The 20,580-nt window shown below is 44.4% G+C and overlaps 1 protein-coding gene across 6 annotated transcripts in view; it reads left to right on the top strand.

The window, feature by feature from the left end:
• THEGL (theg spermatid protein like) overlaps positions 1 to 20,580 on the top strand; it is a 60,103-nt gene that overhangs the window by 19,402 nt on the left and 20,121 nt on the right. For 4 of the 6 annotated variants that reach the window (XM_053290944.1, XM_053290947.1, XM_053290945.1 and 1 more), the window contains 3 exons: positions 4,612 to 4,665; positions 5,388 to 5,516; positions 19,091 to 19,228. In XM_053290944.1, the coding sequence (XP_053146919.1) occupies positions 4,612 to 4,665; positions 5,388 to 5,516; positions 19,091 to 19,228 (321 nt within the window). Of the gene's footprint in view, positions 1 to 4,611; positions 4,681 to 5,387; positions 5,517 to 19,090; positions 19,229 to 20,580 lie in introns of all 6 variants that reach the window. The other 2 variants (XM_053290946.1, XM_053290948.1) reach the window with 1 other exon arrangement.

The following is a 20,580-nucleotide window of genomic DNA, read 5'->3' as shown; positions in this document are numbered from 1 at the left end:
AGCTGGCCTTTTGCATGCTGGCTACAAACATTTCTGGACTATTTTCAACAGGAGGTTTCAAAGTGGTTTTCAAAGAAAAAATAAATAATAAGATCTACCTACCCCCGCCCCACCCTGCATCTCTAAAGGGCTCACAATCTAAAAAGAAACGCAAGGTAACACCAGCATCAGCCATTGGATGGATGCTGTGCTGTGGTTGCAGAGGGCCAATTGCTCTCCCCATGAGAAATAGAAGATATTCTCCACTTTAAAAGGGTCCCTTTTCAACTCCGTTCGCAGGGGTAACCTGCTAACTGAGTAAAGTTAGTTAGCTAACTGCTAACTTCTCACTGCCATCGCTGCCACATGAAGGAAGCAAGCTGCACCTGTTGGGCCCACCTATCTGTGCTCCTGCATCACGTGGCTCTGCAACCTGCCACTGAAGCAGAACCTCCCCTCTGGCTTCCCCACTGGATGGATGGTCAGTAGGAAGGGGAAGGAGACAGAGGGAGAGAAGCCGCTCGTGAGAGCAAAGTGTTCTGAGTGAACAAAATATGTCAGCGGCTCCCCAGAACTTCGGACACCACAACACATGTAGAAAAAGTCATTTGGCCCCTCAAATAGTCAAATGTCCTCTATAACAGTCCCTAGTTGGCAACCTTATTTCCAACTAGTGGAAAGCAGGTGGTCTGGAGAGATATTCGTCCCCCTCGGTGTTTACTCTCATGCTCCTGGCTGTCAAGGAAACATCATTATAAACTGAACTTGAACGGGAGGCAGGCGCTGAGCTTGTCAAAAGTGTTTTGTATGAAAGCACGTCTGGACTAGAAGAGAAGGCGTAGGCCCCAGGTGCATAGGTGTCTCTCTTGATGAAACCTTTGCCCCAAGGAGCAAGTTTTTGACATGATGGAATGATTCTGGAGCTTAAGTGTAATTAGCTGAGCTCCTCATCCAGGACTTTGCATCAAATGAACATGCTCCTCTGTCATCTCCTTGCCAGTTTCCTTTAAGTAGGAGCCAGTGGGGAAGGAAGAGTTAGAAACGTAGAGAAGGGTCTTAGTCCCTCTGGAAGAACACCTTAAGGGCGGTTGCACAGCAGCAAATCTGGATTTTGTCGTAAAGAGTGTATTTGATAGGAAGTCATCGTCAATCCCAACTTCCGGTTAAGTGCACTCTGCATCATACACATGGGCACAAGCACATTTTGTTCTGTACTAGCTGGCCGTCTAGTTCTCCCTTGTTCTCAGCCCTCTCCCCTCCTCTTCCCTCTTCCCTCCTCCAGTGTTTTTTCTCTCTGGCCGGTTGCTCGGCCAGCAGCTTTTTCCAGCTTTAGCTTTCTCAGCTGCCACTGCCGCTGCATTCTCTCCCTGCCCACCTGCCTGCTTGCCCGTTTGCTGGCCTGTCTGTTGGTCTTATGTTCCCTGCCACCGTTGCTTTCCTCTCCCCCTTCCCTTGCTCGCGAACCCTTGTGAGAGCTGCCAAGCATGGGATTAGTGACGGGTATGTCTAAGAGAATTATATATAGAGATTTGACATGTAGGTGTACACTGAATACAAAGGGGAGGGGGAAAGAAAACTCCGTGTTGTTAGACGTACATTTAAAACATCTCTGGTGTGAACCTAACAATGAAATCCGGTAAATGGCCTTATGGGATTTGGGGTGTTCATCAAGTTGATTTCCAGTTTATTTGGACAGGGAATTAAAAGATCAAGTGTTTTTTTATGCCAGTGTATGACTCCAAATACTGTGCTTGGTTGGGTAATACAAGCAACGTGTGAAGAATAATGAACGGTATGAACAGAAATATCAGTGCTTTAACTTCACATGGCTATATACTGATTTTACCATATGGGGTATATTTGTAACAGATTCCTGTGGTTGCCATCCAGCTTTTCGTTCCAAAATCCAAAGGTTCCTGACATATTTTTTTCAGGGTTTGGAACCTTTTGATTTAATTTACATTACTACACTGGACAGAATCTGCTTGTTTCCCTTCCGATTTGGGGTATCGCCCTGTTGCTGTGGAGTGTGGTTATTTACTAGTGACCACAGAAGAAATGTCAAAGGGTGGTGACATTTCTCTGTAAAAGCTGATTGTATAAATTTGCTTTCAGTTGAACCACAGCATTTTTGTTGTTAACATTTTATTGGAATAAACATTATAGATATAAAACAAACATATACACCTTGCATTTCCTTTCTTTTTCAATTGTATGTTATTATTTATCATATTTACATACTGCCTGATATATTATCTCTAGGCAGCGTACACAGTTTAAAACAAGAAATATAAAAACAGAGTAAAATTAATTAGAACAATTTCACAGAATAAAAAAGTTAAAACCATTTCCTAGGATAAAATCAAACAGTTAAAACAATTTCAGTTAAAAGCTTGAAAAAACAGATGTGTCTTGAGGGTCTTCCTAAAAGCAATCAGAGATTATCTTCTTTTGACAGGAAGCATATTCCAAAGCCCCGGGGCAGCCACAGAGAAGGCCTGGTTCCAAGTCGCCACTAAACAAACTGGTGATGGCAACCGTAACCAGACCTCCCCAGATGATCTTAATAAGCGGCAGGGTTCATGACAAAGAAGGCACTCTCCTAAGTGCCCTGGACCCAATTTACTCCCCACCAAATAACTTCAACATTAAAATATAATAATAATAATAATAATTTGAAAAGCAAACCCACAGTGATCATATATTGGTTATACTAGTGCACAAGAGGCCATATATTGGTTGGTGGCTTTACTGTTGCATGGTCAAGTCTAAGAAGAAGGCCCTCCATATATTTTAAATTTATCAGCTTTATCTTATTTTTAAAAATAGATTATCTCAAACCACCGGATATTTATACATATTAAGATTCATAAACTGCAAGTGGTAAAAGGTAATAAGAAACCTTATTCAACGTCCTTTCTTGAAAATACAAGAACAGAAGAGAAATAATGACCTGCTAAATAGATTTTTGCTGGATTCTATGAACTTCCTAATATGTTTTTAGCTTATGTTATTCAGTAAAGCGCTTTGTCTAAAAAGGATACTCCCCCCGCACTTTGCTTATGCTGTAAAATGCCATGTATATTGATGGCACTATATAAATAATAGTAAATATACATCATCATCATAACTAGCTGAATCTGCACAAAGCATCTGTGCACTAGGACTTTTTTGCTCTCCTTGCCCCGCCTGACACAGCCCCTGCTTTATTGCTCAGTGTCAGCCATCCACTCTCACTCACCCCTTGGCACCACTTGCTTGCTCACCCCCGCCCTGCCGCTTGCTTAGTCCTGCTCACTCTCTTGCCCCCTCCCTGCCACTCACTCGCTCACTTGCCCCCTCCCTGCCTCTTGCTCACCCCCTCCCCGCTGCTCACTAGCTCGCTCCCCTTTGCTCACTTGCTTGCCCCCTTCCTGCTGCTCACTGGCTCACATGTCCTCTCCCCACCGCTCACTCGCTTGCCCCTCCCCACTCACTTACTCACCCCCTCCCTGCCACTTGCTCACCCACTTGTCCCTCCCTGCTCACTCACTTGCCCCTCCCCCCTGTGCTCACTTGCTTGCCCCTCCCCACCACTCACTCTCTCACTTGCCCCTCCCCCTCACTCGGCCTCCTCCCTGCCCACTCACTCACCCCCTCCTAATCACTAGGTCACTCACTTGCCCCCTCCCCATCGCTTGCTCACTCACTCGCCCCTCCCCGATGCTTGCTGACTCACCCACCTCCTACCCACTCCTCTTCCCTATCTGCATATGGAATCTCCACTGCCCAATCACCACATTGCTTCTGTCGGGCGCACGGGATCACACTGAAGCCTTTTATTATATAGGATAGTAAATAATACATAATAACAATAACATTCTCCCTACAGTGAAGCGAGGGGCATGTAAGTAAAATCCGGGGCTCAAACAAGCTTTAGCATCCCTCTCCAATTATCATGACTACATAAGCCTTATGAGTTTGGAGCTCTATTTGGAACGTTTTTTTAAAAACCATCTGGTATCTTGACCCCAAAGATTTGCTCTGACATATCTGCTTGCAGTTACTGTCACAGCATCATTATGTTGTGTGATCATGTCATTCTTTGTGCAATTGTGCTGGCATACCACCTGATAGGCTGCATCCCATGTACTTTTTTTTTTTAAAGCATCTAAGGTTTTTTCTTTTGCTGCTTTTGAACAGAAACGTTAACGCTATGCACAAAGATTTTATCCATCTGTGTGAGTTTACATTTATCTCACAAATTTCTCTGCTTCCTCCATGTGGAGGAAGGCTGCTCAGCAGAGAGGCGAGAGGCCATCACTTGAGAGGAGGGAGCAGAACTGGATGGAGCTCATCACCTCCCATCCCAGAAAGCAACAGGGGGAACTCTCCCCTCCTCACCCTCCCACACTCCCCACAGCTAGTGCCACCGTCGCCGTGAAGCAGCTTTAAAAAAACAAAAAACAGTGTGAAAAGGGGGGGGGACTTTCTCCTCACCCCCCACCATTGCAACGGGCGGGGGGGAGGGCTCCCAAATGACCTGGGTGCACCACTGATCTGGTGGGCCACTGTGTGAAACAGGATGCTGGACTATATAGGCCTTGGGCCTGATCCAGCAGGGCTGTTCTTATGTTCTTATGTACCTTCCAGGCTCCAAGAGCTCGCAAAACCAAAGAAGGAAAAAGATGTGTGGAACTTTACTCGGTAAGGTTGTGCAAGGTAATAAAAGCTGTGACCTTATAATAACAATATTCAGAGTGTTAAAAACCACTTCAACTATCTCGCTATCGCAGTTCCAACAGCCCTGTAAAGTAGGCCAATATTATTGTCCAATATATTATTTGTCCAATATACAATTGGACAAAGGGCGGAGATCAAGTGAGCATGGCTTTCCTAAGGCCAGCTAGTGAGTTTGCAACAGATTCAAGATTTGAACTGAGAACTTTGCAGCTCACACTCGTAGTCATTACTTTATTCACCAACACTCATTCAGTTGTGATTCTTGTCCGTTCATTTTGCCAGTATTATAACATTTTATTCTATTCATTGCCTTCATATCATACCTTTCTTTCTTCATGGTGCTCCAGGAGCATTCAAACGATTCTCAGGCAATATCCCATCCAGGTGCTGGTTGCCCTGGGAGTCAAATTTCAATAGCCAACATCCAGACTAAGTTACTCATGAGCATATGCATTGGATTAATGGGACAAGTTAATCACAACTAGCTTATTCCATTAATTTCAATTGGGCTAACTAATGCATAATGCTATTTATTTATGTATCACTTTTCAATGGAAAGGTTCTCAGAAAAAGAATAATATGAATTTAATAATAAAAAGAATAAAATTCTCAGAAAAAGAATAATAAGGATCTGTCCTTGCTTAATATAAAACAAATCACACATTTTAGTTCTTTATTCACAACAGAAAGTTAATCTGGGGAAACCAAGATCCAATATGGCCCGTTGCCTCACGTGCTCTGATGAGTCAGCCAAGCATAAGGACCCTGCTTCTGGCAAAACCCAAGAGAAACTTTGATGGAAATATCCAGCGCAGGTTAGTCTGTCTGTCTTTCTGCCTTTATCTTTTCCTAGTTTAAAACGCACCAACAGAAGCCAGGGTCCAAAGAACTTATGTTTCTTGAACAGCTGCTCCCTATGCTAAATAGCAAACCTCTTTACCAAGGGACGCTCAAATGGAGTTTGTGATACAACATGGGAACTGGTTCCAGAAAAAAAATCGTACATCTAGGACTGCAGTTATGCAAGCTGGTTGCAGTTTGTGTTGTGGTTTTGTGATAATTTAGCAAAATGCCAAAAGAAGCCATCCACTCCAGTTACAGAGCAGAGCGCTGAGTTTAGTGGTTGCAGCTATTTAAAGAACACACATGGAGATTGTTGTACAATCTAAACTAATTAGATTTATTGATGAAGTACATTTGAGATAGGAAAGACCTAACTATCAGCTAACTACCTACCTACCTACCTAACTAACTAACTATGTAGCTAACTATCAGCTACATAATGAATAGGTAGGGGGAGAGAGCAGAGGCGTAACTAGGGAAAACAGCGCCCGGGGCAAGCACTGAAATTGCGCCCCCCCACCGCGTCCCCCCGCCGCTGCCGCCCCAACATACATCTGACTGACACACATGTTTCAGAAAACTTTTATTTTAAAAATTTAAAAAATTACAAAAATTACCAAAAATTTCAAAATGCACTACGTACTTAGGTTTTTCCTCACAACAACCCTGTGAAGTTGGCTTGTATCTCAAACATCAGAATTATGATGCAATGATGATTATTATGATTATGATGCCCCTCCCTCACGCCCTGGTTCTGTTCCTGACTTTCCCTTGTGAGTGACTGTATTTTAACAAAACGAAAACCAAGGACTCCAAAGTAATTCGAGGGACTAGGGTGATAGTGCTAAAGACTCCTTATTCTCCCGCTGTTAAAGAAAGACTCCCCTTTTCCAAAACCGCGCGCTATTTACACCAGAAAAGGTTTCAAATGGAGGGGGAAGCATTTATGCATTTATGCTTTGTTTTATGTTACGATTTCAAAGTTAGAAAAACTATAAAAGGGCCATTTTAGAGAAGATATGCACTGCCTTAGTTGCAAATCCTGCTTTTTTGAGATTCCCTGCAATTGAATAAAGCGATAATATACACCTTTGCTATTTAAATTGGCTGGAGAGTATTTATGACAATAAAAAATGAAATGGCATTTCAGATGCAACATTGGTTGCCTAAAACCACTCAGATTTAACTAATCTTCATCACATTGACAAAAAGAGCAATTAAAATTAAAATCCATGACTAAAACCAAACCACTTTGGGGTTGTTTTTAATGAAAGGTGGTATATAAATTTAACAATAAATGTTTAGAAGTATATACTTTCACCCCCTGCCCAACCTACAATTAATTCCAGCTTATTTTCAAAGGGCTTCAAGTTTTATTTACAAATTGCTTGGCAGCACCAATGTTTAAGTAATCGCTAATTGCTCCTAATGATAGTTTTACTTATTGTTAAATTTATATACCACCTTTCATTAAAACATTCTCTGTTCATCTGATTTTCAGTCTGGTTAATTAAATCGGTGGAGGTTTAGACTTTCCTGATCGGCTGAAACAGCTAATCCATTTTGATGATGACATATAATTAAATTAGCTTGCATTACATAGTGAAAAAGTCCAGGAAGGGAGAGATGGGGGGATGTGGAACCCAAGGTTCCACATCCCCCCATCTCCCCCTCCCTGAACCTTTTCAGTTAAAATGTGGTTAGATTATAGGGGAGGAAGGACTTGAATGAGCAAAAAGGGGAACTGGTTCGGGCGTTCAGGAAGTTGTTCAGAAGAGGGAGTTGTTCAGGAAGTTTGCTCTGGTGCGTGTCCTCCTCTCGTCACATGCGCGACTGGTGGCGGGGCGGCGGGGCGCGCTGGGGTGTGAGAGTCAGAGACTTGGACTACAAAGACGCCGCGGTGCCCAGTGCTGGATGAGCAATGCCAATGGGGGGGGGCACCGGGTCCGGGGGAGGGGGACTGCTCTGCAAAATAATAATAATAATAACAATAATAATAACAATAATTTTTTCCAGCAAATCGGCGGGGGCACTTTTTGGCGCCCCCTGCCAAGTGGCGCCCGGGGCACGTGCCCCCCCTGCCCCCCTATAGTTACGCCTATGGGAGAGAGAGATGTTTCCATCTACTCTCTAAGAGGAAGGGAAGAGGACCGACTCTCTACAGGAAGTACCTGAGGAGTCGTCAAGGCAGGGGTCATAGAGTAGAGGTAAAGCAGGGACAGGTAAGGAGACCCTCACTAACTATCTCTACTCCAAATGCCCCTAGTGGTCATTAGGATAGTTGGTGCAAAAGGTCAATGCACTGGAACTCCATCTCCAACACCTCTTCCCATTGCCTGTTGCACCAGCTCACAACTCCCGTCTTCTCACGAAGCACCTGGAATCTGTCTCTGGGCAATGGCTTAGTCAATCCATCTGCCAGCATTTCTTCTGTTGGGCAGTACTCCAACTGGACCACTCCTTTTTCTTGCATGGCTCGAACATAGTGATACTTCATGGGAATGTGCTTAGTTTGAGACTTCATCTTCTCCATCTGTGAGGTCTGGATAGAACTTTGGTTATCCTCAGACGTTGCTGTGGGTCTTGGTTCCTCACTCCCAAAGTCTGATAGTAGCTGGTATATCCACACTGCTTCCTTGCATGCTTCAGCTGTGGGCATCCTTTCCATATCTTGACATGTGGTGGGTTCTTGAATCTCTCCTCCTTTGGCCATGAGTAAGAGTGAAACCCCTTTGTTAGATCTCTGTGAGCGCCTTAGTTCCAGTTCAGGCTGTGCAGCCCCTTCTGAATCTGTAGCCCCCTCTGAACCTGTTTCTGGTTCTGGCACAGATTCTTTGAGTTCACTGTCTGGCTCTAGCTTCATGAGGGTCCACTCACATGGTTTCTCTTTCACCTGGAACTCTGGTACAAGTCCTGGTGCATCATCTATAGTTGGCTCTTCTCTCTCATCAAAATACATCACATTGCAAATTCTGACCTCCCCATTTGTAGAATTAAGGATTTTGTATCCCTTCTGGCCAAGCGCATATCCAACCAACACTCCCAGTTTGCATCTGCAATTGAGTTTGGTTTGTTTGGCCTTTGGGACATATGCATAAGCCTTTGATCCAAACACTCTAAAATGATTTAGAGAGGGTTTGCTCCCATGCCACAGTTCAAATGGTGTCTTGTCTATTGCCTTGGAGGGCATGGCAATCTTTTTTGCAAGTAGTTTGCAGTCATCACCGTTTCACCCCAAAATTTATTTGCCAAGCCAGCAACATGTAAGATACACCTGGTCGTTTCTAATAGAGAGCGTTTTTCTCTCTCTACCACACTGTTGTCCAAGTGTGTATGTGGGAGTAGATTCATGTGAAATCCCATTTCCCTTTAGAAATCTTTTCAAGACATTTGACATGTATTCCTCTTCATTATCTGACCTCAAGGGCTGGGGCTTTCCTCCAAATTTATTATTGACAAATGCAACATACTCTTTAAACTTATCAAACACTTGGCTTTTCTCTCTCAGAAGATATACATAAGTATATCTTGAAAAATAATCAAGAAATGTGAGTATGTAGCGATTGTTAGCTATGCTGCTTTGGATCAGACTGCAGATATCCAAGTGTATTCATTCCATAGGATGTAGTGATTCCCTCTGAGATTCTGTGGAAAAACTGGGTCTCACTCCTTTATTAATTAAGCAAAAGTGGCACCTGCTGGCCGTTTCTTTGCATGACTCTTCTCTAAAGTCCTTAATCAGTCCATCTTTCTCAAGTTCATTTATCACATTTTTTTCTCTATGTGCTAGTCTTTTATGCCATATGGTATAACAATTCTTGTGATTGCATGAAGCTGAAAGCCTTGCCTATTCAGTTACACAGTCCAATTGAAAAAGACCATCTTTACGCATATAGGCTGTCATAATTAAGCCATCATCTTTGGTGATGTAGCAAACTTTGTCCTCAAAAGTCACTTTGCAACCTTTATTGACTCCATGTCCTACAGAGATCAAGTTACACTCCATATCAGGAACAAAGAGAACATTTTTAATTAAAATTATTTCAGGTTTTCCATCAAATTGTCTGCAATATAGTTCAGTGGTTCCTCTCCCCACCGAATAAATATTGTTCCCATTAGCAACACAAACAGCAGCTTTGTAATTCGTGTCTAAATCAACAAACAGTTCAGCAGAATTCAGGATATTCTGGGTAGTGCCTGAATCAATAATAAAACAATTTCTTTCATTTGTGGTCATTGTTACATTGTAAATTCTGATTCTTTGTCTCTGTTATTCTCCTGTTCCTTAAATACAGTCTGCTGTTTGCTCCTCTGTCTGTGAGAAACACTTATCTTCCTTTTTATTGTGTTAACAGTGTGAGTCATCTCTGTAGCTATGGTAACCAGGCTTTCCGCCTTTGAAGTTCCTTCCACTTTTTGTGCCTCTTAACTCTGGGCAATCAGCCTTTAAGTGCCCATATTCATTGCAGTTGAAACCACCTTTCTTTTGTTTGCTGCAAAAGGCAGCAGCATTGTCACCATGCTTTGCAGAATTTGCCTCTCGCTATTTAATGTTAAAATCTCACAAATATGCAACTACATTTTCCAGTTTGAGTTCATTTTCAGAAACCTCCAAAGCCATCTTGAGAGGATTATAGCTTTCTGGCAAAGATTGCAAAATAATTCCAATTAACACTTGGTCATTCAGAGTAGATCCTTGCTGTTTAAGCAATCTTTGGATCTCCATCATTTTGCTGATATGCACTCATATCCCCTCCTTCCTGCAGCTGCATTTTGCAAATCCTTTGAATTAAAAGAACAGCTGCGTTTGGAGATATTCTGCCAAATTGCTTTTTAAGTTTCTCCCAAGCCTCAGAGGCAACTGTGGTATCATGAAAATGCATCAATAAGTCATTACTCATGTTCAGCAGAATTAATTGAAACTAGCTGGGCTGGTGCAGAGCATCTGCGCCTCTAGTTTCACCTGCCCGCCCGCCTGCTGCCACCACCAATTTCTTTCCCTGCCCACCCACTGCCACTGCTTTCTCCCACACCTGCCTACTGCCGCCGTTTTCTTCCCCCGCCTGCCAGCCACAGCCATTTTCTTCCCCTGCCGCCACCATCCCCCCCCGCCGTTTTGTTTCTGTCTACCAGTGCCATTGCTTTCCTCTCCCCCTGCCAGCAGCTCGCTCACGAACTCACGCGAGAGCTGCCACACATGGGATTAGTGACGGCTATGCCATATATATATATATATATATATATATATATATATATATATATATATATATCTATATCTATATCTATATCTATATCTATATCTATATCTATATCTATATATATATATGTATGTATGTATACTCTCTCATTCCATGCGTCCTACTCTGCCTGGGGGCCGGCACCTTCTTCTGGTCTCTTTTGTGTAAGGATTCCATTAAGCCCTTTTGCCATTAGGAGCCCCTTCATCTTCATGACCCATTGGTTGTAATTTGTCCCATTCAGTTTGGAGAAGGCAGTACTGCTCATCTCTGGATCCATGCTGTCTTAATAACTCACTCAGCTGCACTTTAAAAGAAAATATCTTCTGAACTTTTGGGCAGCTGGGCCCAGGACCCTGTTGGGGTTTGCAATTATTTAGCAAAGCACAAAAGAAGCTACCCACTCCAGCTACAGAGCAGAGTGCTAAGTTTAGATGTTGCAGCTCACTCCTCTCCCCCATCTCCCTGCTCACCCGCTCACTCGCTCTCCCCCTCTCCGCTCACTCACTCACCCCTCCCCGCTCAGTTGCTTGCCCCCTCCCTGCTCACTCACTCGACTCCTCTCTGCTGCTTGCTCACTCACTTGCCACTCCCTGATTACTCACTCGACCCTCCCCACTCACTCACTCACCCCCTCCCTGGTCACTTGCTTGTGCCTCCCCGCTTACTCACTCACCCCCTCCCCACCGCTTGTTCACTCACTCACCACCTGACTGCTGCTGATTCACTCACCCCTCCTCACCATTTGCTCACTCACTCGCCTCCTTTCCACTCACTCACTCGCCCCCTCCCCGTTCACTCGCTCGCCTCCTCTCCGCTCACTCACTTGCCACTCCCTGATCACTCACTCGCCCCTCCCCACTTACTCACTCACCCCCTCCCTGGTCACTTGCTTGTGCCTCCCCGCTTACTCACTCACCCCCTCCCCACCGCTTGTTCACTCACTCACCCCCTGACTGCTGCTGATTCACTCACCCCTCCTCACCATTTGCTCACTCACTTGCTCTGCTCCTCTCTGCTCACTCACTCGCCCCTCCCCGTTCGCTCGCTCGCCTCCTCGCCGCTCACTCACTCAACCCCTCCCTGCTCAGTTGCTTTCTCCCTCCCCACTCACTTACTTGCCTCCTCCCTGCTGCTTGCTCACTCACTCGCCCATCCCTGCCACTTGCTCACTCACTTGCCCCCTCCCCGCTCACTCGCTCCCCCCTCTCTGCTCACTTGCTCGCCCCCTCCCCTCTCACTTGCTCACTTGCTCTCCCCCTCCCTGCTCACTTGCTCTCCCCCTCCGCTCACTCACTCGCTTCCTTCCCACTCATTCACTCACCCTCCCCACCACTTGCTCACTCACTCGCCCCCTCTCTGCTGCTTGCTCACTCACCCACCCACTACCTTCTTCTCTTCCCTGTCTGCATATGGAATCCCCACTGTCCAGTCACCATGATGCTTCTGTTCTGTTACCTCCAATTGGTAAAGCACTGTGTGGGCGGGGCTTGCCACGTACAACCTTAATGTATTAGATAGATAGATAGATAGATAGATAGATAGGAAAACCCTAATAGTATATCCTCCCTTTTCCCGCCAAGAGGGGCACCTACTGCCCAAGTGAGAAGTAGCAACGGCTTCTGGACTTGCCACCAGCCTACTTCCTGTGTCCAGGTAAACTGCTTCTTACTTGGCCTGCAGCCCTGCTCCCATTGGGCCACAGGAGATCACCCCAATGGCTGTTCCTCTGGGCAATCTTGCATTCCCCAGATAAAGCTTCCTGGTTTTTTGCCTCAGGCTTCGAGTTGTTTATAACACATTCAAATTATACATGCCAAGCAGGCACTGGGGCTTGTTAATTCCCACCATACTCCATATAGAGAAAATAAAGGTAAAGTGTGTCGTCGGGTCAGCTCCTGGCGCCCACAGAGCCCTATGGTTGTCTTTGGTAGAATACAGGAGGGGTTTACCGTTGCCTCCTTCCGCTCAGTATGAGATGATGCTTTTCAGCATCTTCCTATATCACTGCTGCCCGATATAGGTGTTTCCCATAGCCTGGGAAACATACCAGTGGGGATTCGAACCAGCAACCTCTGGCTTGCTTGTCAAGTTATTTTCCCACTGCGCCATATAGAAAATACTTAAGACATATTTGCTGGGAACATTCCGTCACATTCCTCCAGAGGGAGCCAGAGAACTTTTGATCCACATGTTTTCTAACACAATATTTAAGAAGGCAAGGGGCACACTACATTCTGCACTGTAACTGCTTGAAGGAATAGAAGGGGAAGGGAGACTTTAACCTTTCCCTTGCCCTCTTCTTTCCTCACTGCAGTTTCCAGATTCATATGTGTGAGGTAAACAGGGATCTGTTCAACTAGGGTTGCTGTCAGTCAGAGCCCAGGCATAGTCTATGGATGGTTGTGTGTAATGCTGAAGGAGCTGCTCTTTGAGACTAACTTAGTAATTGCAAGGAGTTCTCACGGGAAGCAGGCTGCTGCTGTCTGGGATGATGCCTGAACTGTCTAATAATGTTTGCACCTGATGGAAGTTAACTCATACACAGAAAGCTTACTGCTACAGTTAATTTCTATGGGTTTCTCCATACCCTGTGTTTTGTCTGTTGGACACGGCCATACTTTTGTAATTTGTCCTAATTTTTAAATTATTTTAATTCATGTTCCTAATAAGAGCCCAGCTACACTTCCATTAGTTGTTGTTCATTTCGTAAAGTTAACTTCTAGTCAGCATACAGGTTGGTACCAGTCTAACAACCCTGAGCTATATTATTTTTAATTACTTCTCCATGTAAACGAGTCCTGGCTAGCGTTCACCGTATGATCTTCACATGGGTAGGTTTTGCATTGGCAGTGCTACCGGAGAAGGGCAATCATTCTTCCATCAGTCAAGTAGCATTAAAAAAAAATCCTAGCACTTTCCTCAGAAAAGTTTCTCTGGTGAGAGTATGAGAATGGCAGGCTCAGCATTTTGTCTAGTTTTAGCTTGGTGACCAAGAGCAGCATCTAGTCCAGGCTAAGTACTTTTAATTCCCATTGATCTGAATGGGGAAGATTTAAGCATTTCACTCTCTCATTCAGATCCGTGGGATTTAAGTGCTTGAGTGTGGTTACTAGGGGCATTATTATTATTATTATTACTATTATTATTATTAATTTTATTTCTATACCGCCCTTCCAAAAATGGCTCAGAGCGGTTTACACAGAGAAATAATAAATAAATAAGATGGATCCCTGTCCCCAAAGGGCTCACAATCTAAAAAGAAACATAAGCTAGACACCAGCAATAGTCACTGGAGGTCAGAGGTATTGTGCTGGGGCTGGATAGGGCCAGTTACTCTCCCCCTGCTAAATAAAGAGAATCACCACATTAAAAGATGCCTCTTTGCCAAGTTAGCAGGGGTGGTCCAATCCAATGGTCCAGTGATCACGGCCCAATCCAGAAGTCAGGAATTGGAGGCTCCTAGCAAGCACATGCTCCTGCTGGGCATGTTGTGTGAACCTGCCAGCCAATGTTTCCCAGGAGCCCATCCACCTGAGATTCTTTTGAATTTCCACACACAAATCTTAGTTCGAAGTGAGCAGAGAACGTCAGAATTTTGGGTGCAGAGGTCAGGAACCTGCGGTTGGCGGGTTCACATGACATGCATGCTGGGAGTGTGCACTCATCGAGAATCTATGGTTCTTGGCTTACAAACATGGCGGCAATCATGTGAATCCACCACTAGTAACCACATCCAAGCACTTGTGCGAAGCTGCCCTCAAGCTGTTTGCCTATGTTAGAAAATGCCAGCTTAATTCTGACATGATTCCCATTGTGTTCTATTGTGTCTGTGTTGTTGGAATGCATTCTCGGTTTAGTCAAATATATGTCGAAATTAAAAAGAGCTATTTTAGGGCTTCTAGAAGCCAAGCGAAACAATATTGCCATAGCAATTGCTTTATTTGGAAGAGGCAGGAGAGGGGCGAGAAGAGGGAGAGAGTCTTGGAGTGACCGATCAAGCTGACCTTTTGCAGTGCATTATGTCAAATGGTCCGGCCTTCCAATCATAGTGCTTCTGAGAGGGCCATGGGTCCCTATATGATCCTTACTCAACTGCCAGTCTTATCTTTTTGCTAGCAATCTCTTTGGAGAGATATCTTACCTTACCTTACTTTACCTTCCCTCTCAGAATACCTGTTTTCTTTTAACGAGGAAGAGAGTTACGCATGAGCATGACAGCTCTCCCATCAAAATAAATGGGAACCAAATAAGCTTTGGCTGAATGTGTCCAATGTTAACTGCATTAGTGCCTTAGTTTTTGTGTTACATCTGATAGTGCAGTACCAGAGCAACACCCTAAGTGGGGACTTCTTCCCTTCCACTCACCACAGAATCCTAAGGATAGCAGGAGGGACGCCAGCACCAGAGGCTTTAATACCATATTCCTCCAGCAGCTACTCCACTGCCCTTTTTAAAACAACAACAACTGCATTATTGTTTTTTGTTAGCTGCTTTGAATGTAGTCTCAGGAAAAAGGGATAAGAATCTATTAAATAATAAATAGCATTTTGTAATCTGGAAAATAGAGATGCTTGTCACTGTAAATCATCCTGGTAGCTTTGCATATTTCTTTTGATGCTTCTGATCAAACAGTATGAAGTTGGCCTGTCAGTAATAACTATTGCTGTTGTTTTTGGCATTGCCTTTGTAGTCGACATGATGTGCAGCACTAGGTCAGTGTAAGAAGGGCTGCAGGTCCACAGGGGGTCTCCAGTGACACTATGGTGACAATGTTTTCCATAGGAGGGGAGGGGGGGCAATTGGCAATTTTTGCTTCTCTCCCCTCCCTCCAAAAGCCCTTTCCACTTGCATGAATATGCTCCCGAGGGTTGCATAGTCCTCAGGAACATATTCCTACAGGCAGAAAGGGCTTTTGGGAAGAGGGGAGAAAAGCGGGTATCATTCTCCCCTCCCCTCCCTGCCTGCTTAGCTGTGCAGTGCACCATTGCCACAGAGGTGCTGTGCCACAGAGGAGATCTGGTCTCGTGGCAGTAAGCATGAATTATCCCCTGTGCTAAGCAAGGCCCACCATGGTTTGCATTTGAATGGGAGACTACATGTGTGAACGTTGTAAGATATTCCCCTTAGCCACAATGTAGCTGGGGCTGATGGGAGTTGTAGTTCAGCAACATCTGGAGGCTCCCAGTTTGGGAACCACTGCCTTAGGTGATGGGGCCACTCTGGGAAGAGCACTTGCCTGCTTGCATGTTCCAAGGCCCTCCCTGGCATCTCTAGATAGGGCTGAGAGAGACTTCTGCCTTGGAGAAGCCACTGCCAGTCTGTGTAGACAGTACTGAGCTAGATGGATCAAGGGTCTGTCTCAGTATAGTGCAGCTTCCTATATTCCTATAGACTCTTTATAGGCTTTTTATTCTTACGCTGATCTCCTGCTGCACATCATGTTGTCCAATGTGTGGTTCTCTGACTAAACTATTAATGGCAATTGCTCTTCCCAGAAGCCAGGGGTGTTGACAGCCTTAAGCCCGTGGGGCACATGCCATGAATCCATTCTTGAGTGCTGCATCCCTCCACACTGTCTGACAAGCCAGGTGTGCTGTTACTTTAACAGCCTCGACATTGTCCTGTCACTCTTGAGAGGTCCCTGCTGTGCACATTGCATGGTATCTGCATTCCCTGCATCCCCACCCCCATCCCATCCCATGGCATGGTGACCTCAGGCAGCAGTCTCCTTACTGTGCAGCATATGCGCTTCCAGTTCATGCAGGAAGTTCCTGTGGCGCTTGTGTGTGACACTGAATGGTAGGCAGCGGCACCTTTCTCCTTCCACCCACCACCATGACACAAGCAGTAGCTTGGAGAAAGCATGCTGAGCTTTTCATCACTGCTGTGAGTTAACTGGGGTGGGAGTGGTGTTAGTGTTCCTTTATATGTCAATTTCCCACTTCTGGGCCTGAGCCCCGGATCTTTTAAGTACTTAGCAATGCCCCTGCTGGAAGCCCAGGGCTGTCTTTAGAGAGCCCTGGTGGGGTGCGGGGCCCAGGGCAAATCAGCCCGTGTGGGGCTCCCTTCCCGTTAATTCAAATGGCCATTAAAAGAGGGGGCCCCGGGCAGTCTCCCTGCTTGCCATGCCCGAAGGAAGGACAGCCCGGCAGAAGCCCCACCAAACAACAAGGATCCTTTGGGGAGAGTTAGTGATACAAAACAACCAATACACCATATTTACCCGAATCGAAGTCAACTCTGAATTTCAGACGAGTCCTTTAAAAAGCAGAGGTTAAATAAGAGGTTATACCTGCATTTACTCAAAAGGAACAGGACTCTGAATTGAAGATAACCTCCCAATTTCTAATAGCAAAAAAACCCTGGAAAAAAACCTAGTCATGGATCCAGGTAGATACAGTAAGTTAGTAGTTGTCAGGCCTTGGCAAATCTTTGAGCCAGGCTGGAGCTAGTGGATTTCAATGGGGAGCAGGCAGGTGACCAGGGTCAAAAGGGGAGCAGACGTGATCGAGACAGGCTGGGGGTCAAGTGCCAGATTAGGTAGACAAGGATCTGGGCCACAGGCTGAAAGCGTATAGGGCCAGGGCCAGGGCCAGGGCCAGGCTGGGGTTGAGGACTGAGGAAAGACAAGGCAAAGCTTCTGTTCTATCAAAGGACATGGTTCAAACTGAAGACCCAAGGTCTGGAACAACTGTTCTACAGGGCCAGCCAAGTCCTAATTGGTTTCTAAAAGCTGCAGTACCAGTTCTGGCCACTATAGAGGTGGCACTGCACTTCAGTAGAGAGAAGCAGTGGATCATACCCTTGGGCTGGGACATGTTCTGTCGTATTAGGGTAGGAAGTAAGGCTGCTGAACTCCACTGCTGCCAGAATCCCTGACTTGAGACTCCTGATGCCTTAAAATAAATATGTTAATATAAAATAAATTATTTAATATATATCCTAAATAGGATGGTGATGACTGTTTACACCCAAACGGAATGCTGGCATCCTTTTACCTACAGTGGTTTTGGCATCCAGGTGTCTCTGGGTGAAGTGGAGAAGGTTGGGTCTTCATTAATAATAATTACTGTAAACAATAGATATTATTGATAAATCTTATTGTAAGTAATATACATTCAATATTAATTCCAGTTCTAGTTCAACAATTGGCAGGCAATATGAAAAACTGGGGGAATTGGGGGAGGGTGTAGTATTACCTTGACTGCCAAGAGCTTCTGACTCATGAAATGAGCAACTGTTTGTGCTGGAATGGTAAGAGGTTTTAATTTGAATTCCAGCCCTAACATTGGACCTGTTTAAGTGCCAACTCTTAAGGCACAGTAGAAACAATTCCTGGAATGATCTAAGGGCAACTCTATATTGTGTGGATTCTCTGCTTTGAAACCACCCCCACCCCCGGCCTTCTAGCTAGGCTTGGGACAGAAGTATCAAATCTTAGTATATGTAAAACCAATAAAGAATCCTGAAGCACCTTCAAGACTCACATTTAAGCATAAGCTTTCATAGACTTATGCTTAAGACCCACAGAGTAGGTGGCCGCTCACATGCACAATTATGTCTTCACACTTAATTTTTTAAAAAATCTGCACATGGAAAAGCATGCTAGGCAGGGCGGATTGATTTAAATCAAGGCAATTGAAATAATCAAGAAAAACGACTACAGTTTGTGCTAGCCTGCAAACCAGGATTTAATTCTGGCTTGCAATCTTGGTTTCAGGGAAACACAAACCATAGTTTACCTGTTTGGACAAAATGTCTGCTATTGTTTGTTGAAAGAAAGATTGGAAATCAGATATCACCATAAAGCAAGGGGAGAAGGAAGGGAGGAGGGAGTATTCAAGCCTAAGGTCTCTCAGGATTTGCTCATGCCTGAACAGGCCCATAGGAAAGCACCCTTTAGCTCAGTGTTTGATAGCCATAGTTCAGTTTTAAGAGAAGTATATATTTTAAGATGTTAAATTCTTATTGTCTTTTAAACCAAATTGTTTTAAGAAAGTTTTAAGAAACCAAATTGTTTTAAACATTCTAAAAAAAAAATCAGATTGAAATAAAACTATGATCTAAATTTAGAAAACCATTTTTGATATATATTTTTAATCACTGATTTTTATCCAGCCTGATGGGAGGAAGAAGGCTAGGCTACTCTCCTCTTGGATGGTGCAGTTGTTCATATTAATCACATAATCAAAAGCTGAGTCAGGATGAACCAAGGATGATGGAATTCACACTTTGTACTTGCTGTTTGAATTAATCCAATGTAAATGGTGCTTTGTCTGCATTGATATATTGTGGTTTTTCCAAAGGCCCCTCTACGTATACAGCTGTGGTCGGGAGTCTGAGCTCTGGGAGCGTCCCCCAAGACTGTATTCTGTAGTGCCATCCGAACGGATATTACAGCTAGCAGAACCTAGACAACTGTCATCAACTTATCTGCAGCAAAGGTGAGCTTTTCAGCACCGGCGGTGCAATTCTTGACACAGATGGGTTTTCAGCACAGAATTTGGAAGAGATAAGCTCTTCAGAAAGGGGTCATCAGTTTGTTTTTAAATGGTGTGAGCATTTTAATATATTTATCATATATAGAACATATTTATTTTCATGTAGATCTAATTCACACTTCCCCACAGACGTTGCTTGCAGCGTGGCATGGTCCCACCTCACACCAATAGTCTGTTTAGGATGATACCATGTGCAAAATGCCAGGGTTGTGGTTCCCATGCAAATTGCAGCCTCCTTCCCAGCTGAGCAGTGTTTGCATGAAAAGGAAGGAACCTTATAATTGGCCCTGTCAATATGGGAATTGCGCCACAGAAGCGGCTTCCATGCTGCTGCCATTGTGTGAATGGATCCATGGTCACCCCATAGTAATCAAAAGCGCTTAGGTGGAACTCTCATCATTATTGATTATTTATAAAGCATCTAAAATGTTCTAGGCATTTAAAAATAACACAGGCCCTGACTGCAGACTTACAGTCTAATAGGCAGTATACAAAAGGAGATTGATTGATTGATTGTAAAATTTATATACCGTCTTTCATTAAAACAATCCCAAGGCGGTTTCCTGCAAAATTTAAAAACAAAATTGTAAAAAAGACACAATTAAAATATTAAGTTAAAAATATAAAACAAATCTGATTAAAAAATTAAAATAAAAGCAATACAGAGTACAAAGAACAGCAGCAGAGAATCAAATAAAAGCTTGGGCAAAAAGCCAGGATTTTACACTCTTTCTAAAAGCTGTGGTGGAGACCGAGGAGCAAATAGCCACTGGGAGAGCATTCCAGAGTCTGGGGCAGCAACAGAGAAGGCCCTGTCCTGCGTGCACAACATCCGAGCCTCCCTCATTGTTGGCACCCAGAGCAGGGCCGCCTCAGATGACCTCATCAAGTGGGCAGCGACCCTTGGGAGCAGGCGGTCCCTCAGGTATCCCGGGCCCAAACCATTAAGGTGGTATGTAAGTATACTCAAGGGACTGGGAAGGAAGAGGAAAACAAGCCCATTCAAATACCAATACTTTCAAAAGACATCTAGTCTTGACTACTATAATGCACTCTATGTGGGGCTGCCTTTGTATGTAGTTCGGAAATGACAATTGGTACAGAATGCGGCAGCCAGATTGGTCTCTGAGTTTACCTGAAGGGACTATGTAATACTGATTCTAAAAAACCTGCACTGGCTGTTGATGTTTCCAAACGAAATACAAAGTACTGGTTATTACTTATAAAGCCCTTAACGGCTTAGGTCCAGGGTACTTAAGAGAACACCTTCTCCACTTTGAACCCTGTTGCCTATT

The sequence above is a fragment of the Hemicordylus capensis genome, chromosome 2 (assembly GCF_027244095.1).
Source record: "Hemicordylus capensis ecotype Gifberg chromosome 2, rHemCap1.1.pri, whole genome shotgun sequence".
Taxonomy (NCBI): domain Eukaryota; kingdom Metazoa; phylum Chordata; class Lepidosauria; order Squamata; family Cordylidae; genus Hemicordylus; species Hemicordylus capensis.
The sequence above is the reverse complement of the archived record's forward strand: the minus strand, read 5'-3'. Positions and strand labels throughout refer to the sequence as shown.